Genomic DNA, 27,430 nt, shown 5'->3' with positions numbered 1-27,430 from the left:
AGCCTTTTTTGAGAATACTTGTAGCCAGGTTTGATTCAACAGTTTCTGTGGCTTTGTTGGTTTCATTGGAAATCGTGTACTTATATTGGCACTTTTGTTTCAAATGTTTTCACAGTATTGTAAGTAAAATCACTCTTTTTTTAATGCAATGAGCCAAGGCAGGCGACTTTGAAGGAAAAGAGGCTGAGAAAGCAGAGAAAGACACACACAGTGGGAGCAGAATTTTTCACTCTGCTTACATTCTTTGTATCGATTCAGAAACATTTACATGGGAAGGTTCACATTAGATTTTGCCAATAAATCTTTGAGGGTAATGCACAGAAACAATAAAATGATCAAAGACAAAAATAATTAAAGGTCAGATATAAAGATATGCATTAATAACCAGCCCAAAAAAATGGAAACATCAGTAACCCCATCCGGTTTCCTGCACCAGAAATATGTGACGCTGCCACGATACAAAAATGAACCTGGGAAATAATATTCACAGGTACATTCCCCATTTAAAAACTCTTTCTGTCTTTGATGCAATGCAGTCCAATTATAGTTCGATCAACCCAGGTCTAGTCTTGCTCCTCTTCGATCTCCTCTTTTTGAATGGGGAGGTCAGGGTTTCCTGCACCGGTGTCCAGCACCTGCAAGTTGGACAGGTATTTGAAGGAACTCTCATCTACGGCGTCCACAGACAGGGGGTTAAACCTTAAATTAAAAAAACAAGAAGAACAAAAACAAAACCAGATAGTTAATTGAAGTAGTCTTTTAATTACAAATTTTAAAGGCTCAAAGCAAAATAAACAAAACAATGATCAACAGTCACATCTATAAAAATCTGTACAGCTGAGCATTGAGCAGAAGAATGTATGCTACGTATGCTACCCATTCTCTTATTTTAACACCGTCAAGCTCACAGGTGTCCACTGACTTTTATCTAAAACCATGTCTAATGCATATGGAATTTATTGCATTGATCACTGAAAATATTTGCATATGTTGTTCATAAAGTTTAAAAGTTAATTCACTAATAAATATACACAAAGGTCGCCCTTCCACTTCAACAACAGACACAAGCATTCCAGCAGCTTTAAATCGACTCGCGCGAAAGACTCCCAGCTGCAAAGGGATTTGGGTGGAAATTTAAAAAAAATTCTTTTAAAGAGACAAAAAAGTCAAATGTGCCAGCAGCTGACACTAAAAACACGATGAGCCTGGAAGGGTTTAGGACTTGTAAACACTGGCTGTAAAGCAGCCAGCTTGAGGTTATATTTGAAATGAAATCGAACAAAAGCCATGAAAGAGCATGTCGGGAACCTCTTTCTTCTTGACTGACCGCTGTTTCAGCTGCAGGGCTCATGGGTATTAGCCTGCACTCTGTGGAATAAACCAAAGAGGAAAAATTTGCTGAATGCACACAAGTTAGCGGAGATGGGGAGATTAGATACCCCGCTGCAGTACTCTGCAAAATGAAACTGAGTCAGAATTTTCAACACATAGCAAATTTTACTGATTAGTAACAGACTAGAGAACAACATTGTTTATGAAAATGGTTTATTTTTGTGAAGTAAAACCTATTCAGTTAGCATACATATTTTTTTAAATGATGAAAAGGGAAAAATCTAACAATGCAAATTAGCTTTAAAGTGTTGGATCAAAATTTAGTCTCATAAACACACTGCAGCTGGAGCCAAAAATCTCACATTTGGACTCTTCAGATCAAAAGTCCAGATTTCCTCTGGTCTTTTCAGCGACTCAACCATGAAGAACTGATTTCACATAGTCTGCTCATTTCTGGTTGAGATGTGTCTGTAGCATGACCTCTGTAAAGCATTAATGTGGCCTCTAATCTCAGGAGCTTTTAAGTGCTGATTTTTAAGGCTGGCGACTCTAATAACACTTTCCTTTCATTTGATGTTTTTATGACTAATGTTGAAGAAACTATAAAAGTTCAGAGTTTCAGAGAAAATTCAGAAATACCAGATCCAGATATGGAGGGTGTTTTGACTGCACTGTCTTTAAACAGTAGAATAAATTAAAATATGTTATACGGGGTGTATATGAGGTGATCCAATCTATTGTAATTTCCTTGCATGTTCTTTAGGAAACCGCCTATGCAGTAATTATGAACAATAATGCTGCGTCTGAAACTGAACATCTGGTATGAAATCAGTATCAGATGTACACACTACACACCTTTTGTATGATGTTCCTCTAAAGAACAGCTGGTAATTAATTTGACACTTGATAATTCAGGCTTTTATTTCAAACTTAATAATATTTTTTCTGAAAAAGATTTAATGATGATGAAGATATTTTTGTTCTAGGATCAGTGTACATTTTTTTTAGAAAGGTTATTTAACAGGGGGGAAAAAACAAACATTACTGTGCATAAAAAAATGAGTGCAAAATAGTGTTGATATATTGCATTTTGGGTTAGGGTTTTTTTTGTTTGTTTGTTTGTTTTTTGCAAAATGGCTCAATAAAGCCCAGATAATGTTTTGGTCAAAGAGGATTTTAAAAAAACTCAAGACAAAGACATCACATTCATGTTGTAGCCACACAAGGATCAAAGCTTTTCATGTATTGTGGATTGTTACAGCTGCCCTTTGTCTTGCCAAGAACTCAGTTTCATTTAGCTGTTAAGCACAGCTCATAATCTTATCAAATGTTTCCATTTTTGGACTTTATCTATTGTTATCTTTATTTTCATTGACATACAAATTTGAGATGTGCGCAAACAGATGATTATACTCTGCTGTCCTCTCTAGCCTGCATAGAAATATTAGTCAGTAAATGATTCATATTATATCAAAACTTGAGAAATGTTGGCTCTTGATGATAAGATGTTAAAGAGGCTTGGCAGACGGCAGAACCTGTCTCTTTGCAGCAGGAGGTTGCAAACAAGTTGCACAGTAAGACAAATGACAGCCATGTAAAGAAACATCGGTCTGTGGTAATATTTTCTAGGACAGGAGTGTCAAACCTGCCAGAAAGTCTAATCCATACCACTGCAAAATCTAAAAACTGCAGCCTGTCATCAATTACTCCATGTTTTATATCTCCATTATTATAAAATATTTTTACTGGTTCAGCCGACTTGAGGTCAAAGTGGGCTGCGTGTGGCACATGAACTAAAAAGAGTTTGACACCCCTGTCCTAGAAAATGGGCAGATGTATGTAGGCTGTTAGAGTGAAGTGCCACTCGACTGGATCAATCTGTAACCACATCCTACACAAGTGCAGACACGTTAACCTGCAAGCAACCTGCAATTCCCCAAACCAATCAGACGCTGTGTGAGTGTGCTGTCGACACAGCAGTATTTAAGATATGAACTGGTTATCGATGAATGTGATTAACACTTTCAACTGACTGGAATTTTTGCACAAACAATGTTTGACACGATGTTCAGTTTTCTCACTGCTGCTGTTTAGTAATTTTATTTTTTCATGTTTTTCTTCATGTTTTCATTTTCTTTATTTTTTATTGTTCTGTTTTGTTTTGTCTTTTACTATAAGTTGGCTGTGCATATTAAAGGCTTTTTTTTTTCTTGTCCTGTCCAGCAGTTTAACGTCGGAATTGTTGTCTGAAGGCCAAAAAATGCCCAGCAAATTTACTTTCACAGGTGTAGCATTACGATATTCACTATAATGGTCCACCTGGTCGTCATATTTTACTAGAACTTTTTTTTTTTTTTTTGGATTATTACAACCATAACAGACAAGACTGGGGGACAGAAACAAAAAAAGAAAGAAAATAAAGAAATGTAACAGAAAGAGAAGGAGAGAAAAATAAAGGGGAAGAAGAGGGATGAAGAGAGAAAGGAACCTGCCAGGTGCCCGACAGAGGCAGGGAGCCTCTGGCGGCAAAACAGCACACACCTAAACATTCAAACCCCGGACACCGAAGACCACCAATGGCGGCAGGTGGGGGCACCAGCCACTGGCATGGATTGTGGCGTCGGGAAATAGGCCCCACACCTGGTCCCCCAGGCCTGGCATGTTCTAAGAGAGAGGGAGAGTCTAAGACCTGACTTGACACATAGACAAACAGTCATACACAGGTCTTGATGCATGCTCAATCATCCAGGTAAGTAAATCTCCAAAAGTTTATTCTGTTCATCTGGACGTAACGTTTTCAGTGGGAGAAATGTTTCATCACTCATCCAAGTGGCTTCCCCAATCTTATAAACAGTACATTTGCATAATGACTGAAACTAGCACCAATCACTGGCCCACCCAACCCCACTGCAGAGGAAAGACTACACCCAACCCCAACCCAACATTCAGTCAACTCCCAGACTACATAAAACAATAGACACCCAGGTTGAGCCCATCCTCCACCTCTGGTAGATCCCCCCTCCTGCAGAGTGATCTCCTCAAAAGTATAGAGCACCTGCAAAACATGGTAAAAACCTCCCTGCCAGCTAAAGGGGCCTCCAGTTCCACCAATGCACCGAATCCTCCTGGGCCAGGGACAGGCCCCAATGCACGCACCAACCCAACTTCCACTAGATGATGGAGCCAATCAAAGGAGCTCAGAGAGATTGGCCTGATTCAGTGGCAGAGGCTGTCTCAAGACTGATATGATCCGACAAATGGTCTCTATATTGGTTTTAAGGTCTCTAAGATTATTTTCATTTGTCGAGTTCATAAGGACAGTCTTCTTAGTGATGGATAAGGTGCCGAGGTGTTCATCTCCATAGTAACATCATCTAGGCTGCCCAAAAAGCAAACTAAAGGGGAGGCTCGAATGTTATATTTTATACACTTTGATAAGTCTTCACATATCCGGCACCAAAACCTCTGAACTGGTGGACAGAACCAAAGAGTGTTGATGTAATTGTCAGGTGTATTGCCTTGACGGTGTGACCATGGTGCACTCTATGTAGTATTTTGTATTTTATTAATTGTAGATTGGGGTTTCTAATCATTTTAGAGGTTTTTAAACATGTCTGATACCAGAAGTTGTGGTCAAAGCTGGCTGATAGATCCGCCCCCCCATTTCACAATAGGAAGGGATAATGACTCATCTGTTTTCAACAGTGTTTTGTATATTTTAGATAAGAATTGTAATTGATTTAATTAGGTGAAAATTCCTTTATCAATATAGACTATAATTTGTTGGTCTAAAAATCTACTCTTGTTAATCCCATATTGTAATACTAATATGTCAAATGAAATTAAATTTATTCATTGAAATATATATTCCAAGAACTCAATTCCTTTACCTGCAATCTTTGAAGTCTAGCATATGATTTTTTTGTAAGATGTCAGAGTTGTTCCAGATAGGTTAAGATTATATATTAATATATATATTCATATTATATTAATGCTTAATCTTAATATGTATGCTTTTAAAGCATACAAGTCATTTGAGCTAATGAATATTAGGCCCGAAATCTCTACATTATTACATAGTGCCTATTCTATGTCTAGCCGCGGCTCATTTGGAGGCTATGTTTTAACAATCTTGAGATGTATTGTAGCGTGTTGGCTAAGAAGTAGTTGTGAAAGTTAGGCAGATGTAGTCCTCCTCTTGGTCCTATGTAGAGCCAAGTCTAAAACCGCGGCCTTGCCCCAACTTTTTAACCAATCATGTTAACATTCTGTTTTTATGACAAATAATAAAAAGTGTTTACTGCCTGGATTTGGTGCTCTTTTGTTCGTTCGGTTTGCTGAATGGAGGAAGAGACGCGGCATCATTATTAATCTAAACCTTCAAAAGCTTATTAAATAGAGGAAAACAAATACTTTGAGTTTGGATGAACCCAACAGTTTCAAAAACCAAAGTTGCAAATAAAAAGTTCCACTTAACTCTATAAATGCTTTTTCTGTATCTAGAGACAATTATGTAGTTTGTTTTTACTGCAAGAACAGTCTATTAAATTAAGTAAGCTACGTGTATTTATTAATGAATGCCTCCCTGTTATTAAACAAGTTTGGTCAGGAAGTGTTATGAGGGGTGCTATCTTCTCTAATCTTTTTCAGAGGGCTTTGTAGATTATTTTAAGGTCAATATTAAAAAGGGATATTGGATGAAAGCTGATGGGAAATACAGTGTCTTTGCCTGGTTTCAGGCTTGACTGGCTGATAATTTTGGAATGGTTATGTTATCAAGAAACTGATCAACTTCATCTTCCGATGGGTTTACCTCTGGTGAATATAAAGTTTTTTTTAAAAGTCCCTGAATGTGTTGTTTATTCTTTCAGGATCATAAACTGTATTCCCAGTTAAGTCTTTCACTGGAAATACAGGGAATATTTTGTTTCTTGTTAAAATTTTTGCAGTGGAAGTCTTTGCAGTAGAAATATTCTTTTTTTTTTTTTTATCCAAATTTGATTTAATTCTAGTTTTGCTTTACGTATTTTGCTCAACATTTCCTGTTCCAGCGAGGACACATAGGCTTCTCCTAAGGATTTAATGTTTTTTTCATGAATACGTTTGTTTTCTCTTTTCATCCCTGACTCCAAGAAAGCAGATGCTGATGTTCCAGGCAGGCCATTATTGTGTAAATATGAAGCCCACTCGTTTTTAAAATATTTAATAAAATCTTCATCTTTAAGTAATGATGAATTAAATCTCCAGTTTGTGGCAGAATGAACTTGATGAAATAATTCAGACGAGAGTAAGAGTGATGGACATGTGAGAAGAAAGTATATTCCCGACATGCAGGTGTTTTAAGTTCATCTGCAGCTGTGGCAGATCTATGAGCCTCTTGTAGTAAGACAACGTTTTTTTTTAAGCTGGTTAAATATCTTCTACTTTAAAGTCGTTCTTCTATTGCACGAGTATCCTACCCCCAGTGAAGATCAATGCATTTGGAAAACAGATTTGTGCTTGAAGGCCTATGCTTGAACATGTAATGCAATAAAACTGCTTTTGCAAACAAGTGTTTAAGAGTTTAATTCATCCTGGTGGTCCCTGTGCAGAGAACAGGTGACATCAGCAGTAACGGGGCCATTTCAATGGTTTAAGAGTGTGGAAGAGGCTTGTTAGCAAAACTGAGTATAAAGCAGATCTAGTACTTCTAGATGCTTCTGCTTCTTCTGTTCAGTTTTTATTGTTTAGAGCTGAAGTTTAATTACATCAATATGACTCACTTTTTATTATTTTTTGATCTCTAATTTACAGGTTTGAGCAGCTGGAAGTAAATGCATATTTTAATCCATAAAGAAAATTGTTTATCCACAGAAGCTGTTGTTATTCATGTTGATCTTAAAGTATTTACTGGCTAAATTGGGTAAAAGGGTTTAAAGTTGTCTATTTGGGGTTAAAGAAATAAATAAATCAGGGCATGAAAATATACAGCTAAAGACTAAATATATTTACTTTACTTGTGAGTCCCTTACCGGAGGAAGATGCCTTTGATGTTGGGAGTGCCTTCAAAAGCTGAACCATGAATACTGGAGATGCGGTTGTTTTGCAGGTATATGTATTCCAGAGACTCGGGTAGGTCAGCGGGGATGTGTGTCATTAGGTTACCAGACAGGTCCAGCGTCTAAAAATTAAAGATGCATAATTAATAACAAACCTCCTGGAAAATTTAGTCTGTATCAAACCATTAGCCCTACTTATCTGGAATGAATGATTCTTGGAATGAATCATTCATTCCCAGAATCATTACTTTCAAATTTTGCATTGCAGGTTTCTGCCATTGCTGGCAGTGTTATTGTGCTGCCTTATATTTTGGCGAAGACTACAGCAAGCATATTGTCTTGTAAAAATTGTGATGGAAAAATTGTTATACAACAATCTATTTAGGATCATTGAATGGTTTTTGCCAGCTGCAGCAATTCCTTAGATTTTTGACTGGGGTTATATCCCAGTAAATATTTCCATTTTTGTCAACGTCAAGTTTTAAATAGAAAGTTCCCATTGATAATGTTACTGTAAATGTAAACGTAAACAATATGACCAGTCTTGACTTTTAATTTTATAACATCTAAATCCCTAATGTCCAACCAATAGCCACTTTGCTTGGTATAAAAAAATTCTATGTTTGCCCTTTTCTGCACCATACCAAACTGTCATTTAGTGAAAGATCAGGGAGGAACCTAGTACTAAACCTTTATAAAGTTCCTAAATATTCAGATTCATGCAGTATACAAACATCATTGCCAAGCTTTTTTTTTTTCAGTGACTATCCCACTTGTGTCACTTCCACTCACTGTGAGCGCAGTGAGCTCCATCCAGGCTCCCTGGTAGACTGAGTTCAGTTTCAGCTGGTTATTACTCAGGATCAGCTTTCGTAACTTCTCCATCTTTGTCAGCGTACCATCTGGTATAGAGTTGATCAGGTTGTTCTTGATTTCGAGCACGTGCAGACTGCGAGGAAGGCCCCTGGGCATTGAGGTAAGGCTGTTCCCCGACAGGTCCAGGGTTTCCAGCAGACGTAGCTTCCTAAAAGCCTCACGTTGCATCTTGGGGCTGGTAAGCTTATTGTAGCTGAGGTTGAGTTCTATCAGCGTGTACAACAAGGTTAAGTCGTTGCGGCCAATTTCAGAAATAGAGTTATGGAGCAGCATTAAGGTCTTTGCTCGCCGAGGCAAGCCTCTGGGAACACGCTCCAGCAAATTGTTGTGCATGTGAAGAGTGTGCAGCTTTTTCAAGCCCTAGTGAAAAGCAAATTTAAGATTTCAAATGGGTGATCCACTGTTGCATAATGTTCATTGCCATGCTGTTGTACAAATTACTCCTTCCAACTTGTCCTTACAATTTAAATTGGATCATTTATATCATCCATATTTACCTGGAAGGCAGCTGGGTGGATAGAACGGGAACGAAGTTTGTTATTGTGGAGGAGCAGGTATTCAAGGTTTCGGGCTGACGTTAGAGCATCTCCAGGGATACTGCGGATGTCGTTCTTCTCCAAGTGTAGCAGCACAAGACTGCGAGGGAGACCCTTTGGGACAACGCTGAGGTTGTTATTTGACAAATCCAAACACTCAAGGCTGCTGAGTTGGCTAGAAGCAAAGAAAAGGAAGGATATGATGTTGTCTTTGTAGAGAATTTGCCCTTGAAAGGATAGTTTTGATATTTACACAGCTGGCAATGGCAAGATGTTGAAATCTGTTTATTGATAAACTTCATGAGTGAAGATTTTTGTCCACCTGAAAGTCTCATTGTCCATGCCCTCATTGCTGAGAAGGTTGTTCTGAAGATATAATTCTCTGAGATTGGGCAAGCTGTCAAAAGCTCCTGCTGGGATTTTCTCCAGCTTGTTTCTCTGTAACAAAAGAATATTAACATTGTTAATGTAAGGTGGAATCACAAAGTTCAGCAACTGCACCCACAAAAAGAAGAAATCATAGCTGGGTTCAATTTGGCCAACCTCCCTTGATAGGTAGAGCCTTTTGGTTACCTGCACCACTTCAAGTGTTGCTTTTGATGCAATTTTCTGAAAGTAGTGTTCTGTCTATCTGCACTGCAGATGTACTGAGACTGGATCTGCTTAAAGATGAGAGCAAACATCAAGTTCTTTTTTCAAAATGACCTGATTTTATAGTCAAGGATTGTCTGGAATGGAAAGCTGGAGACCAAGGAGAAGTTCTTAATCAAAACGTCCAGTGTCAAAGTTCAAAAGAGGCACACCAGGAGCGCTTGTTTTTTTGTGACATTTACTAAGTTTTTCACTATGATATCCTCTCCCTGGGACGGTCAACACAGAATTGTACTGTGACATTGTGTGGGATGTAGTATAGGCAACATTGTAAACTGGAAAACAGTTTGTTGAAAACAGACATGCGCAACACAATTTTTGCTCACCTCCTGCTCTTTTTGCCTGAATTTGACTCCTGCTACTTCAAGTTAAAGGGTCGCTGGTTGAAACATGGGAAAAAATGTCTGTAGCCAGGTACACACAAAAATACACATGAATATATATACTACCTGTCAAAAGTTTTATAACACCCCAATTACCAGTTTTTTATTGGAAATGACGCAGTTTAATGTCTCATTGCACTCTGAAATGAAAGAAAAGTACAAATAAGAAATTGGAGTTAAAAAAAAACTTATGCAATCAATTTATAGACAAAAATGTATTCTAAACTTTTGACCCTTCAAAGTAGCCACCTTTGGCAGATATAACAGCTGAACACACCCGTGGCCTTCTTTCTACAACAGAAATCAAATATTCTTCAGAAAGTTCTTCCCATATCTGTTGCCAACGTTCCCATAAATGTGTGGCACTTGTAGACTGCTTTGCTTTCACACTTCTGTCCAGTTCATGCCAGACCAGCTCGATGGGGTTTAATACCAGAGATTGTGCTGGCCACTTCATATTTTCAAGCTTACCATCTTCTTCTTTTTACCTCAGGCATGGCTTGGACTTGTTTTGGGTCATTATCTTGCTGCAGGATGAACCCCTGACCAACTAGGCACATACCAGTAGGTACTGCATGGCGCTGCAGAATGCAGTGGTAGATTTTGGGTCGGGGAGCTTCACACTCTATACAAGTCTTCCAGTCCTCAGTAGTCCAATGGTGCCGTTTCATGGTCCAGGCAAGTCTCTTTGTCTTATTCTGTGATCTTAGCAATGGCTTTCTTTCGGCAACGTGTCCTGTCAAACTCACAGCACAAAGTCTTCTCTTCACAGCTGAAGCTGAGACTTGCTTACTATGACCACTATTAAGCTGTGCTTGAAGCTGTTGCACAGTGAGCCCCCTATCACGCAAGCTGTTAACTCTCCGAAACTTGACGTCTGCTTCAGGTGTGGCTCTGGGTCTGCCAGACCTCTTCCTGTCAGAGTTTGCCCCAGGTTCTGAGCGGCCCGGAGCTCCTACACTTTTGCACTTTGGTGGTACTGTGTATTATTTCACACAGTCTGGGGTTACTTCAATACAACAGAGATGATCTACTCTCTTCCCCCTCCTGCCCCCCCCCCCCTTTCTTAAATAGATAACTATCATATCTGATATCATATCTCACAGTACAATAATATTGAATGGGTTGCATTGTTGTATTTTGTCATGTTTCTCAGGTCTTTGTCTGAATTTCTACAAACATTATTGCTAAGGATTGTCTTATTGCATTGGAGTCACACTGGGTTAAATATGTACACTTGGGTTTTAAGGGGTATTTATTATTTTCTTCTTCTTTTTTGGGGTTGTATGGAAGCCCCAAACGCAATTTCATTGTTCTTGACAATGACAATAAATAAATACTACTACTACTACTGAAGGAAACTGTACTTACTGACACCTTAACTTTCTTTGCAATTTCTCTGTAGGAAAGACCTACACGTCTGTCTTCCATTGTTAATTGCCTTTTTTATTACCATTTTAGTAGCAACACACACACTACTGTCTGCAGTACAATACTGTTCAACTGATGCTCACAAGGGTATGGTACCACAGTGTTTTCCAACACTGGGGTTCTAAGTGATCAAGAAAAGTTGGAACATTTGTAGGAATTACTAGGCTTGGTCAACCTCCATTGCTGCAGAACAGCTTTAAATTGTTAACCCATTTTGTGTTCCCTGAAAAAGGCTTTTTTGTACAGTTCTGAAATGTACATTAATTTTCCGTTTTAGGTAACCTTACCTTTTTTTATAACCCCTGGCATTTCACCACTTACCTTTGTACCATTTCAAGATATTAATTGGACTTGAATAACTTGAACTGCAATAAATAACTGAAAAAATTGGGGTGTACTAAAACTTTTGACCAGTAGTGTATGTGCACATACCATAGATATGTAAAGCACTTGAAATGTTGCAGTGATGCCCAAGGTGACTACCTACAGGCCAAATTTAATTCTGCATTTTTATGTACAAAGCTTTAGTTTAGGATTACATCTGTACATTTATGAATTATGAATTAAACAAACATCTTAAACCCACTACTGTCCAAGTATAATGCGATGTTAAACCTTCAGATGAAGACGGTAAAGAGTCGGAGGCAGGTTCTTGGGAACAACCCTCAAGAAGTTGCTAGACATGGTTAGGATCTCCAGGTTGTCAGAAGCATTGAACATATGTTCAGGGAGACCTGCATCAGTCAGCTTGTTGTTATGGAGATACACAGACCTGGGGACCACGACCATGAGACATGTGTTAACTGAGTAACTAAAGGAATCTGGGGTAAATTTACACAAACATGCACATCTCTTACCTCAGTTTTGGCTTATGACCAAATGTATATGGAAAGATCCTTGTAAGCTGATTAGCAGCGAAATCAGCACTGACCAAAGAGGGGGGCAGGACCTTTGGTGCTAAGGTGAGCTGCAAGCACAAAAAACCATGACAGGATATGATGTTGAGCATTTTTAATTAAACTATCAAGCGATATTCACAAACCCCTGACCACGATAAGGTGGCAATTCATGGAGGGGCTACCCCAAATTAATATGACACAATTATTAGTGTGCTAACAAGAAAACACACTTAAGATAATGATCACAGATCTCACTAAATATTTTACTATGCTTTGAAGATTAAACGATCATTTCTATTTATTTTATGCTTTTAACATCTTTCCCGGTCATGTTGTTCTATGGAGCTATTGCACTTGAAATGACAAGCCCTGCAAAATTATATCCATACAGTATATATTGGGACAACTACAGCAACGGGAAATCTCTAAAAAATAGAGATATGGCATATCTGAAAATGTTCATGTGCATAGTGTTTGGTCCTATGGGTTGTTCTGTAAGGCTCTGTAATTCTATTTTTTGATACAAGGACTTATTGAATACTTATTTGTTTTGACACAGGCATGCTGTCATCCCAAATATGTGTGGCATAAAAGCCATGTTTTCCTCATTTTTGTCATCCCCTGCTAAAAACTAACACTACAGTGTACACAATAACAGGAAATTGAAAAATGAGAGAAGCATCACTGAGATTAGATGTTCATTTATGGATTAAAGTAGCATCGGTGTCTTTAAAGATTAGCGAGAATTTAAAAATCCTCTATTCTTTTCGGATCCTATGTTGTGAGGGCACAAATAAATCCATCCTTTTTCTCTTGTTCCCTGTGACTGAAAGGTCAGTAACATTTTAGCTCCAAACAGATGGCACAGCCATACTGGAAGAGATCACAAGCATAAGCTTGTACACACTATATGAGCAGCAACTATACAACCTCCCTCTGTTAGCTGACACTGTCAGTCAAGCAGAACACAGCTGAGAGAAATATCTAAACTCCCGCTGTATGACTCACCTTGTTATTTGCCAAGTATAAATAAGCCAGTTGTTCGAGCATCTCAAACCCTTCATCTTCAAGGCCTGTTGAAAAGAAACAAGGATTTTTGACACATTGTTCTTGACTTACACCCTTTAACAGAATAAAACATATTTACCAGACCTGTATCACTTATCAGTTTTGGCACCGGTCCCAAAATTGACCAGAGGATTGTAGATTTTAGAAGAAATGGTATTAGTTGCAGGTTTATCGATCATAAGATTGTGGCTTATGTCCTGTTTGGACCTTTGTGCTTTGCAGTTTTGGGGGGGTTTGTACACTCATTGTTTACTTTCACATTCACCCACTTGTTAGGCACTACAAACCAGTTCATTAGGGTTTGGAAAAGACTGTGGTCTTTCTTTTTGATAAATTATCATTTTAGAGAGACTCCCTAATTACATGACATCAGCAACTTTGACAAAATGGTGCTATTTTTGTCTTGGGAATCAAGAATATCCTGTTTTGTTTCAAATTGATGTATGTTTATGAAAGCTGGAGGTGTATGCACAATTAAAATCCTTTGAACTTGCTGAATTTTCTACCAGTTTGTAAGCAGTTTGGGATTTCTGCTTGAATTTTGTGTTTTTCCACGGGCCACCGTGACAGACTATTAATTAAGTAGGAAAAGGTTCAGGCACCCAAGAGGATGGTTAATCATTTTAAGTAAGTAAATGAATATTTTCTGATAGTTAGTTTGAAAATGTGTTAAAATATTTTGATCAAAACAAACACTTTTGTTAGACAGATACCACATGGTAACCCGGATCTTTTCCATTGTGGCACTTTGATCTTACATTTACCAAAAAGGGTTCCATTACGGCAACATTTTTTATTCAACATTAGCAATAAAAACAGAAGCCAGCTGCTAGCACAGCTGGCTAGGGACAGAAAAACCATTTAAGCTGTCTGTTCATCTTAACAGCAGCATGATCCAGAATAATATTAACCAATATTTATGGAGTTAGACCAATGAGACCATCACAGGAGAATACAGAGGCTGAGCCAGTAGGAGCAAACAGTGGGCAGGTGTGACGTTTGTTTTTTTTGTTTCTGTTGGCAGTGCAAAGTAAAAACTGAGCAGACAGCAGCAGGAAGGTTGCTAGAGTATTAAAGTTACACTGTGACAGAACAAAAACCCTAACGTTAGCTAACTGTAGCTGTTTGACATAGTCAAACAGCATTTTGTTAGCAGTGTCTGAATAACAGTAAGGACCACATCTCCATCCAGCTGATCTAAGTGAAATTGGTAAGTTTACAATTAATTGCCCCTTGGGGATAAATAAAGTCTCTCTGATTGTGATTTTGATTCTGACATCTTTAATATTCTGCAGCTGTAAGCATCTAATCAGTTATTTATCTGGCATGCTAAATGTAGAAGTGCTCTTTTTCCTATAATTGTTTGTTCAAGTGCTCAACAACTGAAGATGCAGGATTTGTGTTATCTCTTTATCACTTGTAAGATAAGGAGCAGTTCCTCTCCAGCTTTCTCCAGCGTAATTTTCGGTCTTTCTCTTTTTTTTCTGAGGATAATATGGCAGATATCTATAAATTACATGGCTTGCTGCGTGGTACAGCTGCCACGTACAGCCAGTACAAGAAGTTTGTGCTTCATGTTTGGTAAGTAAAGTTACTGTATTTTATTAGTTGCTTACTTAGCAATAAGTAGCAAATGTGTGTCCAATACACCTGAACAGTTTATTAATTCAGCTTGCTAGCATTAGCCGATAACTTAGCACACCATCTTACTGTGCACCAGAACCTTGACATGACAGTCTAAAACCAGCTTTATGGTCCCTATAAGACAGTAAGCTTTTCCAACTTTGCAAAACTTGTTCTAGATCAAGGCTAAGACTTTTCGATCAAAGGAAAACTGATTCTTATGTTCCCATTAATTGTTCTTTATTTCATGAATGTGCCTCTCAGCCGCGAGGACCAGTTATTAGAGGAAATGAACAAAACAACTGCATTTCCTCTGCTGCATTCAGGTTTATTTTGAAGGTATTTTGGTACCATAAATAGTTAGTCAAATTATAGATACTTAAACCAAGGCCAGACTAACTACTAATCAAAAATTGCAGACAGGCAAAAGCTCTAATTTCTACAAAATGGGTCAACACAGATCGACATCTGAGAATGAAAAACACAAAAAACAAAAGGAATTCGACAGGGCCTCAGAAAACAACCTCAAAAACATGTCTTGTAAGCTGTTCCCACTTTGAACAGCAGGTTCCTGCTGAGTGTTTAGATTGTGTGACAGTGTTTACCATCTGAGGTGAGCCAGTTATTCTGAAGATTAAGAGTCTCAAGCTGATGCAGATGGGAAATATGCTCGACCGTTATCTCCTCGATCTTGTTGTTCTAGCATCAGAAAACACAACACAGATTGTAAATGCAGGACTCCAAACTTTGGTTTTGTGTTGGTATTTATGGGAGTACATGAAAGACCTGTAGAGAGAGCTGGCGGGTTTTTTCCGACAGCTTAGCAGGGAACTCGATGAGGTTGACTCCGGGGCAGTCCACTACCCTCTCTGCTGTACAGCTGCAATCCTGCGGACAGATTTCCGGCTCAGATTTCGTCACCTCTGTTGCAGTTTCTGTTTCCTCTGTTGGCTCTTCCTCCTCCTCTTCCTCTGGTTCAACAGAGGCCTGGCACTGCACCAACACCCAGGCCAAGAGCAGCACACTCAGGGCGTGCAGGATGGAATGCTTGAGAAAGGCCATCTCTCCTGTTGCACAAGAACATGGATAGTAAAGTTATAAACATCAGGTCAGTGAGTATTTTTTTCCTGGAAACAGGACCTCACACGCTACAGTCTTTGGCTATTAAAACAGTCAAACATGGTTACAATAAAAATACTGTCTTAATTCAGCTAGATGTGCCATGCCATGTATTTTGTTCTTTATTGTTCTTTGTTCACTTTAGTTTACTAGATTTCCCCTCGTGCTTGTACCCCCTTTGTCCCCCTCCACGTATCTGTGAGTCCCCACGCCTCGTTCCTCCTCCTCGTGTTTTATTTCATGTTTTCCCCAGCCTGTTATGTCTCTGCTCTCCCCGTGTTCTCTCCTCCCCTCCTGTCTGCACCTCTGTGTACTTCCTGTTTTACTTTGACAGTCTCCTGTCAGTATGAACCTAAACTGGGAGATTCAAAAGGAACTGCCTCATGAGGAAACACACGGACGGGCACACAGTCATGAGGGAGACGGGGACATAAATACACAGAGGATTAACGAGAGACATGGGAACACACGGGGAACACAGCTGACACAGATAATCATAACGAGACAGGGCCTTTAACTTCTGTCAGCAATAAAGCTGTATTTTCTATTTCCATTTTCAATTTAATTGGATAGAATTTATTTATATAATTTATATTTAAAAAAAACATTTACTTATATAATGACAAAAATTAAAATAAATACTAAAGTTGAAGTTGAGCAGCCCTTGTAACAGTTGGGAGGAAAAACTTTCCTTTCCACGTGTGACCCAGTTGTAATCGCAGTTCATTGACCAGTCAGGTTTGAGCAGAAATTGGTTGCATGCAGGTAAACAGTCTGTGTGGAGAGCAAAAAGAGGAGTCCAACTGCCAAAATATGATGTCAAAAACCACTGGCTGTTGTCTGAAAACAGTTTAAATATATCTCCATTCATAAACACCATGCACCACCATGATCATCATCTTGATCTGAGAAACTGGCCTGCCCACATGCACTCCATGAATCGACTTTGAGTTTTTAGGGTGACGTAATCAGATTCTTGACACCACTACAAAGAAGCAGTTGTTATATTGTGAGGAAAGAAAACAACAGGCCAGCAACTCTATAAATCCATACCTGCAAATTTACCATCCAGTCCAGGAGAGAAACAACTTGTGAATTCATAAATTCAAACTTGTTTTTTCAAGTAGCAGATTGTTTTGTGGTCTATTCCAGGTCACTAAATAAACTACACTGTGAGAGTTAAATCTCTGCCATCATCACACATTCTCTGGTTTTGTTTTGACTGCATCATTTCAAAGCTCTGGAAAAAGATATCAACAGCTGAAGAGAAAAGAAATTGCTTTCTTAATGTATGTTTCCTGTATTGAACACCTCTTGACATTTCTTCCTGGTGAGAGACAACTGGCAACCTGACTGATCCTAAGTGAATGACTAAAAGATAAGAAAAAGAGCCCTGCTTCAAGAAGGTGTGATGACTATATATGATACATAAGCTGAAAGGGGACTGTAGATTTTAACACCAAAATACAATTAAAAGTAAGAAGTACGTTCAGTGTGTAAAACAGCTGTATAATTGCGCAGCTGTTTGCAGCCTCTGTTGCAGCACACAGGGGCTGCTGAAATGCATAAAAAGAATACTGGGAATCTGTGTGCACAGTTTGTTAAAGCAAGCAGAAAAGCATCTCTGCAGAGCAGAACATGGCTGTTTCTCAATCAGTGGGATTTCCACCACCAGTGTGGTTGGCTTATGTTGGCTTAACCCTAACACAAACACATGTAATGGTTGTGGAAAGCCATCTCATATTCTGCAGAGACTTCTACTTAAGTTTAGTAGAAAACTCTGGTTCGTAACCTTTTTAGCTCGGGTAGGATTTTAACGAATGTCTATCTTTAAGTCAGCTATTTTCTAATTAGACGTGCTGACTAGTAAACAGAACCAGCTGGGAAGTCAGAAACAGTTTGGAGAGGGCAGTCATTTTGAAAACAATACTCACTGCACGAACTATCTTTCTATTGTATTACCTAAATCAGTGGTGTCGAACTCCAGGCCTCGAGGGCCGGTGTCCTGCAAGTTTTAGATCTCACCCTGGGTCAACACACCTGAATCAAATGATTAGTTCATTACCAGGCCTCTGGAGAACTTCAAGACATGTTGAGGAGGTCATTTAGCCATTTAAATCAGCTGTGTTGGATCAAGGACACATCTAAAACCTGCAGGACACCGGCCCTCGAGGCCTGGAGTTCAACATTTGTGATCTAAATCAAGCCTGTAGCTGTGACTTCACTGGCCAACAGGCTCTCACAGGACACTAATTAGTACAGCTACAAACATGAAGTTTACAGCAAGGTTTAGTTATTATTGTGATCTGGAAAAATTTGCAAAATTCCTTCTGCCTCGTAGGTTTGATCCAGAATAATATATCTTCATAATTAAGGAATGCGTTGTTTTTAAAAAGTTGTGGAGATACTTGTGTTTTACAGAGGATGAATCCCAATGACTTTGTGTTCTTCAAACCTTTGCACTGATTACCATGAAATTTGGTTAAGAAGTCCACGTTCCCCTCTGGATGACCTACAATAACTGTCGCTCATCAAAAGCTTCAGACTGGGTTTAGAGCAAAAATGTGGGACAAAAACTCTACTTTACAAACCAGAGATATGGAATTTGTATAGTGTGTGCATTTGTCAAGCAGCGAGTCATTCTACAATGTGCCTGTGAAGCACATTGTAGAATGACTTTTGATCAGTTATTTAAGAATGATAAATGTTATTCTTTTTAAGAACAAGTTCTCAAAGAGTAAAATTGCGGCTCTGTGCTTTATGCTAAGATATAGGGAAATTAAAAGAGACATTTTTTTTCTTCTTTTTTCTGTGAAGTTAATCTGGTTGAATGCTTTTCAGGTCTGACCTGAAGTAAACAATTCAATTAGCCACCTGGAATGGTCATTGTGTTAGCTTGCTTTAGAGATTTCCATCCAGGACAACTTGCAATCTGACCTAATTTTCCTTAGTTTATTAGATTCTTTCCTCGGCCATGGTGCCAGCAGCTAAATAGTAAAAATTTCCAAGCGTGTCTGCACTTGTCAGATCATCTCTCTTCCAAAGTTGGAAATATGTTCTGGAAAATTACTTGGGCTAATTAAGAAGCAAGGTCAGTCTGTGGTGAATTGTGTAAGAGATTCTTCAATCAATCCCAAATCATTGTGCAATGCCGACGTATTCTAAGTTTATCTGTCGTTTTTCACACATGTACAAGACATTGGTGCACATAATGTGATTCATCACTGTTGCTTTCAAATGCTGGCCTCAATTCATCAATTTGCACATTGTATTTCTGTCATGGTCCCTGGTCTGGTTCCAGGGGGTTTGAGTTGCTTTGGCGTTTTGGGATCCTTGTTTATTATAATTTTAATTTCAGCTTAATTTCATTATGATTCTAAAACCTTGTTTTTAGTTCTAGTTACTGTTTTCTAATTACTGAGTTCTGAGTTATGTCTGCACTTGATTATAGTTATATTATTTATTTGTTTGATGATTCAAAACAAAAAAAAGAATACTTCAAGATCCATTTTGAAGACTCTTGATTGTATGTATCACGTGAGGTCACATACTATTTTAATATTAGCTATACTGCTCACACTGACCTTACAAAAACTGGATTTAAATACTTTGTTTCTTATAAATGAAACAAGATACAACGCTAACACTATGAAACTGCGCCCTCTGATGTCATTTAAAAAGTTATATGTATTTATCTGCAAGCACTCTTTAGTCCTTGTATTATGTGTCTCACCTGAAAGCAAGATCATTTCAATAATATTAGTAATAATAATAATAATAATAATAATAATGACAATTTAGCTTTTTTTGTTAAACTTCCTCCTTCTGTCTTGTCTTTATGTGTTCAGCTCTGATGTTTTTCATCCATGTTTCAGCATCTCTGATTTTTAATTATGATTGTCGTTCCTTTCCTGTTTTCTTCTGTTTAACTATTTTAATCTTGTTTTGGGGTTTAGTTCTGCCTGTTGATTGTCTTGATTATGTTGAGCTCTGTCTTGCTCCTAACCTGTCTCCACTTCCCTACTCTGCACTGCGTGTGGTAATAGTCCCATCTTCCCTTTGTCCTTTGACAGTGCATCTGCTTATCTAGCATATTCCCTGTTTGGTCTGAATTCATCAGTAAGCCTTTGGATTTCTGCTTTATGGTCATTGTGGACTTTGTTATTTCTGTCTTTGTGTGACTTTCTCCTCGTGTCATCCTCTGAAAACATACTGGGGTTTTCAACTCTGCACTTTTTAGCTAAAAGATCTGCATAGGAAAGCAGGGTTTTTAGCATGACTGGTCTCCCCTGACATTACCTGTCTGTGATATTTTATCTGACAGAAATCTATGGCTAAAATCAGGTTCCTGGCTAAAAATGTGTACTATATTTGAGTTAATGAAAGATCAATTAACACAACTAATTGACAATGCAAAGTTATGCTGGTGATTTTCCTTTGTTTCTGGGTAAAAACAAATTTTCATACACATTTCTTTCTATACAAGCATATTATTATTGTTGTTATACCTGGCAAAGTATAACCACTTCATTTGAAACATATAAGACAGATAATCAGACTGCACTGACTGAACCTGTAGTGTCCAGATGTGGGTCTTACATCATCCCAATGTTTTTAACTGCATACTACTGTTGTTTTTTCATGCATATAAACAAGATTTATAACTTCATTACAAAGGTTGGTATTTTCAAGATGAAGGAATGTACAAAGAAAAAATCTACACATCAATAAGAAGCTGATTTTATTACAGCAACATGATGTTCAGCTTTGGGTTTAACAGCTGAACATTCAAAACATATCATGCTATGGTACGAAGAGTAAAATGCACTTATAATAAACGTTTACATGAGATGTGCCACTTTGTCAGTTTTGTTGATCATTTTTGTAAACAGTCAGATGGTGAATCAGTATGAATTATGGGATGGCATTATTGTTAAATGTGTTCTCTGCAGAAGGAGTCAATAATGTATGCAATGAAGAGAGGAGAAAAACTCTGCACTCTAAAAAGAACAGGGTAAAATGGTTTAGGTTTGCAAAGCTACATCTGAGCAAACCACAAGACTTCTAGAACAATGTCCTTTGGACAAATGAGACCATAGTGGACATGTTTAGTCATAACGCACAGTGCCACATTTGGCAACCACCAAACACAACAAATCTGCACAAACACATACCAACTATCAGGCACAGTAATGGAGGGGTGAAGATTTAGACTTGTTTTATACCCACGGGGCCTAGGCATCTTGTGGTCATTGAGTCATCAATGAACTCCTCTGCATGCCGAAGTAATTTAAAGAGTCAATTCTAGATAAGCTTGTGCAAGCACAATGAGCCTGAGCACAGCAAATCTACAACATGGCTAAAAAAGAGAAGAATTGAGGTGTTGCAGTGACCCAGAAGTCCTGACCTCAACCTGACTAACATGTTATGGTGGGACCTTAACTCTACATAAATGAACTGAAGCAACATCGTAAAGAAGAGAGTGCCAGAATTGGATGATGTGAGAGACTGATAAAGTCATACAGAAAACTATTACTTCGAGTGACTGGTAAACTTTCTAAGCAAAACTGACTATTAGACCACACCTCTGGATTTAGGCATTGGAGTCTTGAGACAACATTTCCATCAACAGGCCAAACTGAGCTATATAACTTAACTAAAAGTTAAGCTAGAGTGGGAGTACATTATACATGCTTCCTTTCCAGTGGCCAACAGGGACTGACTTCTGTAATTTAGAAAAACATTCAGTTTTACAGAGATCTATCAGAAAGTAGCCCACATGCTCACCTGTAACCTCAGTAAACACTTTTTATCTCTAAATTCATAGCTTCAAGTCTTATTGAGTACAATGTCAAGTTAATGTTGTAAATTACAATCGCCATGAAAGACCAAAAAGACACTAAGCACAGCAGTTAGATAATCCCCATGTGTCATGATGTTTTATGTCAAAAGGCTAAGATGGCAACAATAAACACAGTCAACTTGAGGCTTCATAATGGAACTGTCCTAACACATGGCTATGTCCATCTTTTATATACAGTCTATACTTTAATCCAAACTTATTGTGTTGAATGATTATTCAAAAACCAAACAACCCTTTCAGATAAAAAATATATTTTTGACATTTAGATACAAGTAGGCTGTTAAATACTGCAAGAAACAAAAAAGAAAGGAATCATTTAACAGTGCATCACAATCCATTATATTTTTAAAGCAATTTCATGGCTAGCATTAATATAAAATGCATCCTTCCACAACCCTTTCAATCCACTAACACTGAATCCTGACGCACCATTCTGTCTAAAACAAATGAAACTGTGTTATGTACGCACCAGGTCAACAAGAAAAGAGAGACAACTCTGTGTCTGAAACTTCAATCTTCACCAACTGCACGGTCTAGTTGGGAAAAGAACATTTATCACCCATGACAGCTTGATCTTGTTTCATTTCAAATAGTTTTTCAGAAGAACCCCGAAAAATGCAACAAAAAAAACCTCAAACAAAAAACAAAAAACGGTATAGGTCAGCACTGCTTACATGACACTTGTGCTTTGATAAAGCCAGGGGAAATTATCCTTCTAATCATCTCCTCTAATGCTGGCAGAGATACTCCACTCAAGGCAACTCTCAAGGTACAGGTATAAAAGCCATTTATCAGAGGAGCTCTTTCTGCTCGTCACTCCACAGTATCTATCAGAGGAACAGCAGCGCACACACGCAGAAAACTCACAGTACAGCATGCACACACCCACAGCAAAATGCACTTTGTACGATGTCGACAACAGCCAGAATCAAAACATCAGAGCATCCAGGGGTTAAAGAGGAGTTTAAAGCAATCGAGAAGTTGACAACACTATGGTACCTTATTATTTAGAGACTTGAAGTGAGAACAGCCTTTAGATACTATGCATTTAAAATGTAATTATCTTGTTTTCATGCTGTTTAGCTCGTTCTCAGCAGAGGAGAGGCTGTAAAGTAGTTTGACTGTGCAGATTGTCTAAAATGCAGATACCAGAATGGTCATGCATGGATGAATGACACTCAAAGCTCGGTCTAAGCTCATATAAATGCAACAGCCACCCATAAAACATGCGGCAGTAAAGTCTACAAAGTAAAATGATGGTCTCCTGCTTTACTTTACCCCTTCCGAACAATGTTAGCTGAAACGCACTGAAGTCTGACTTCCAGTTCAAACACAGGCTGTCCCATAGTAGGCTTGGAGTCACACAGCCACTCCAGATACCCTCCAGATGTGAGAGCGAAGTGGGAGTGGGAGAGGGAAAGTTAAGGGAAAGACAGCCAGGCGAGAGTGAAAAAGGAAAGGAGTGAGTAAGAGAGACAGCTCTGCCCTGACAGGGAGCCAAAAACACAAATTCTTTCCTTTTTTCTCATATTTTTTCCCCATGTTTCCCTCGTTTTCTCCTCACAGCATGCCATTTCAGTTTAAATGTAATAACTTTGTGCTTTGTTAACTTCTGGTAAATTTGTGTCTGGATTTGACAACAACTAAACAAACCTAAACTGTAAAGCAGTGATTATACATTCAGTGTGTAAAAAAAAAAAAATCTTGGATGCACTTGCTCAATCAGTCTAGTTCTCCAGGGCACGCTGATTTGTAAACCAGTGTAGTGCAGACTGCTGATAAGAGCTGCTAAAATAGCTATGAAAATCCAATCTGTTTACAGCGGTGTGCTCTCAGATAGCTTTCATTTGGGAGACAGACAGATTAGTCATCTGAAAATAAATTAAAAAGTGGAAGAACAGCATGCCAAAAAGGAGTGACAGGATATGATCTAATATCCCATGTGTTTCCACACTTTTCAACAAGCACCTCCTACAGTAGTGTGTGAACATCTGCTACCATTAAGGTGCATCAGCACAATTAATCTGAATATAATTTACATGGCTTTGGGGATGATTTGATGCCAAATTATTGTCTTTTTTTATTATTTTGATTATGTGAGTGAGCAAGTTAATCTTTATTCACACAATTGCCTTTGTGTGTGTGTGTTTGGAAGAAAACTTAAGGTTTTGAAGTTTTGATGGTTAAAAACAAGCTCAAATAATCGCTAAATGATTTCTTGAATATGAAGAAGAGTTCATTGTAATCCAATGACATCAAATCTCTATACGGTAGAGCACCTTTGGGATGTGGTTGAATGGAACAAATCTGCTGCAAGTGTTTGGTAATATTGTGTTAGTATGGACCAGCATCTCTGAGGAATGTTTCCAGCATCTTGCTGAATCTATGCCATAATTCATTAGGGCAGTTCTGTGGAAAAAACAGCCCCTGACCCCACCCACAGCAGAATTAAGACTCATCAGTCCAGGCAATGTTTTTTCAATCTCCTCGTCTAACTTTGGTGAGCCTAAGTGAACTTTAGCCTCTGTTTCTTGTTTCCTCAGCTAACAGGTCTGGCACCTGGCCGTGGTCTTCTGTTCCTCTTGTCCATCAGCTTCAAGGTTCAACAGAGTGTGTTCAGAGATGCTCTTCTTCATACCCTTGTATATAGAGAGTGGTTATTTGACTTACCCTTGCCTTCCTTTCCTTGAAGCAATCTGACCAGTTTCCTCTGACCTCAGACATAAACAAAGCATTTTTGTCCAAAATAAATGCCAATCACTAGGTATTTTTTTCTTTTTCAGAACATTTTCTTTTTTTCTTAAACTCTACAGATGGTTATGCAGGAAAATCCCAACACATCAGCAGTTTCAGAAATACTCAGACTAGCCCATCTGGCACCAGCAACAATGCCACATTCAAAGTCACTCATATGACCTTTCTTATCCATTCTGTTGCTTGGTTTGAAGACCTCACTTTAAAAAGGAGAGATTGTTTGGGAAAACTGAAAATGACAGGACTGGAACATTCACTTTAACTTTTAGAAAGTAGTTGGTATGGATCTGTTAACTTTTAGGCTCTTTCAAGGATATTTGGTACTAATTGAGGTTATTTATACCTGTAAATATAACAAAAATAGTCTCCATTACATAGACGTGAATCATGTCACATTCGTTCTGGGCTAATTTTTTAAAAATGACATGAACGCTTACACAACTGTCCAGATCACCCTTAATTCACCTTACATTTTGGCATTGCCTAACAGACTTCACAATATGAATCTACGAAGGCTATTTGTGCTGGAACTGCAGATGCTGAGTGCAGACAAGAATAAAGGCAGTGATGAATGCTCACGCTGCACTGAAAGATACCGGGCTTCTTGTGGTTGTAGCAAACTTGATGTGGTTTGGGAGTCTCACTTACTGATCACATGAGTTGCTGATTTCAAGATAAAAAAAAAGGGGGGGGGGGGGGCAGAATTGGGTTTACAGCCTCGAATCTGCTCTCGAAATCGGCGAAAACACACTCTGGTCCATGTTCTAGTTATTACTCATCACATTATTTGGCAGGCTGATTTTCCCTCAGATGGGCTCCGGTCGCTGGGACATAATTTTATGTAATTTTCCACTAGTGCAGTGAAACATGTTCAGTCTTCTAAACAATGTCCCTTTCAACAGATGCATTTTATGGCTCTTTGAACAAGTTGTAGGGTAAGATTATAAAGGCATCTTGGGACATATACTCTGATGAACATTAGTAAGCCTGCTGCATTTAATTGTGGACGCATTCAAACACATTCAGCATGTTTTGTTTATAAATTGCAGCTGGGATAGTGATTGCTCTTTTTTGTATACAGCTGAGATCCCATCTGCATTCTTTTAAACATAACTTTTATTAGGATAACACCCTCAATCCAAAGAGATTTTTAAGGTGTTCCACAAAAAATAAGGGATTCAAGTCCCACCGACACAAGTGTCCACTGAAGCTGCTTTGGACCATTAAAAGCAATTCTAATTCTCAAGAATGAGAATTATTACATCATGTAGTTTTTATCAAATACACCAATCACCACTTTATTTTTTGGTGTTGTGGTGGTGATAGTGGTGATGCTGAAGGTTTAAAACACCCTGCTCTTTCCAAACAAACCTAGGAGAGCTTTTTGAAAACATACTGTTCTTGCAGCAGATAATTATTTTCCAGGACATTAATGGCCCATATACAAGCTGTGTTGCGTAACTGGTACAAAGTAGCAAACATTTTATTCAGGTCAGGGTCACAGTGACCACAGAGCAAGCAGAGACATCATGGAATATAATTTATAGCTTTATGTGATGCACTCACAGATTTAGGACTGCATGCACATAAAGTTGGAAAACCAACAAATGTCATCCACAGAGATCGTGACAGAGACAACAGGGCTCACCATGACAGTGGCCATTTTGACTGTATGTGCTGGGTGTCACATGTAATCTCTTGAAGAAGAAAAAAGAGGATGGGGGGCTAAGTCAACAGCATACAACTAAGGCTAGGTATGGATGGATGCAAGTTGGTGCTAATAATTAAAAAAAATATTATGTACTTGTTAGCACTAATTGAATTTGCAGATAATTGAGAGATAATTGACTTGACTGGACAAGTTCAGCGACTTCAATAAGTTGAGGGGACATCTAGCAGACAGTTTGCAGTGTTACCATCTACCCTGTTAATGAGTCTTTGCAACCCCCTAAAATGAAACATTTAGTTCTTAAAGGTACAGTGTGTAAAATCTCACTGCTTGATGCCAGGAGATCAAGTGCATCATCACAGCTACGCTGCCCACGGTAGGCCAAACAACTCTGGCCTCCGTTCATCTGTAGTGAGTGTAGGCTGTCAGCCCGCTGTTAACCTCAGCTGGAGTCCATGTTCATTTACTCTGCAGGAGGCTCTGAAAAAGGAGCCGACGAGTCATTAAAGCTCACTTCTGTCTAATGTCAGCAATACTGAGGTGAGTTGTTGAGAACATCCTGTTTTTTGTTTTTTTGCTTTTAGGTGGCATTAGTAAAACTTTCTTTGAAGTGCAAATCGAATATTTTATTCTCTGGAATAAGCAGTTGTGACAAGATCGGGAATAAATGACATGTTTATTCTCATTTTTGTGTTGCACTGGCTATAGAGGAATTGACCCATCTTCAGATCTACCCAAAAGTGGCAACTTCAGGAACTCTGGTTTTTGTCATAATTGACTTTGCTCAGTTTTTTCCTCTGGGTTGCCACCTGAATGACATGTTTGATAAGAGCCTCCCTTCTTGATATATATCCATCCATTCTCTGCTATAGGGCTAACAAGCATGTCTTTGGACTGTGGGAGCCAGAAGTCAGAGTACCTGGACAGAACCCATGCAAACTCCACAGAGAAAGGCCAACACCGGCTAGTGGATTGTAATCCAGGGTGTTTTTGCACCATGTGAGGTGATGATGCCAACCACTGTGCCATTTACTACCACAGCTCAAAGTAAATACTAAGTGCACGATTTCTATAAAGACTACTGCAGGTTTTGCTGTAAAGACGTGATCACATGACAGTGAATTCACTAAGGCTACATTGTCAAACTTGGAGCAGAGCCACAACAAACTGTTCTTACAGTCTGAGCAG

At 38.6% G+C, this 27,430-nt stretch overlaps 1 protein-coding gene across 6 annotated transcripts; it reads right to left on the bottom strand.

Moving 5' to 3' along the window:
* Positions 1-208: 208 nt before the first annotated feature.
* On the bottom strand, positions 209-23,798 carry podn (podocan). Of its 6 annotated transcripts, none has more exons than XM_080297960.1 (11): positions 23,128-23,786; positions 15,624-15,904; positions 15,443-15,536; positions 13,155-13,219; positions 12,105-12,214; positions 11,863-12,019; positions 9,105-9,220; positions 8,744-8,957; positions 8,163-8,606; positions 7,344-7,492; positions 209-699 (listed from the first exon to the last, which is right to left on the bottom strand). In XM_080297960.1, exons 2-11 carry the CDS (start codon positions 15,897-15,899, stop codon positions 564-566), a joined length of 1,761 nt encoding a protein of 586 aa, XP_080154086.1. In that variant the 5' UTR covers positions 15,900-15,904; positions 23,128-23,786; the 3' UTR covers positions 209-563. The 6 variants fall into 6 exon arrangements, with proteins under 6 accessions (XP_080154086.1, XP_080154084.1, XP_080154085.1 ...); XM_080297958.1 differs by having other exon boundaries at positions 23,098-23,785; XM_080297959.1 differs by lacking the exon at positions 23,128-23,786 and adding an exon at positions 22,289-22,943.
* Between the last annotated feature and the right edge of the window lie 3,632 nt (positions 23,799-27,430).

This window comes from Astatotilapia calliptera, chromosome 23 (genome assembly GCF_964374335.1).
Source record: "Astatotilapia calliptera chromosome 23, fAstCal68.1, whole genome shotgun sequence".
Taxonomy (NCBI): Eukaryota; Metazoa; Chordata; class Actinopteri; order Cichliformes; family Cichlidae; genus Astatotilapia; species Astatotilapia calliptera.
Note: the sequence above shows the minus strand (reverse complement) of the source record. Positions and strands in the feature narration are given on the sequence as shown.

What these genes read in the sequence shown, in the direction of transcription:
- podn (XM_080297960.1), bottom strand. Translation starts at nt 15,899, where the DNA reads ATGGCCTTTCTCAAGCATTCCATCCTGCACGCCCTGAGTGTGCTGCTC. An exon ending in TGGAGCTCACTGCGCTCACA is followed by an intron (nt 7,493 to 8,162) that starts GTGAGTGGAAGT and finishes TTTAATTTTTAG; the next exon opens with ACGCTGGACCTGTCTGGTAA. An exon ending in ATCAAAGGCATCTTCCTCCG is followed by an intron (nt 700 to 7,343) that starts GTAAGGGACTCA and finishes TTTTAATTTAAG; the next exon opens with GTTTAACCCCCTGTCTGTGG.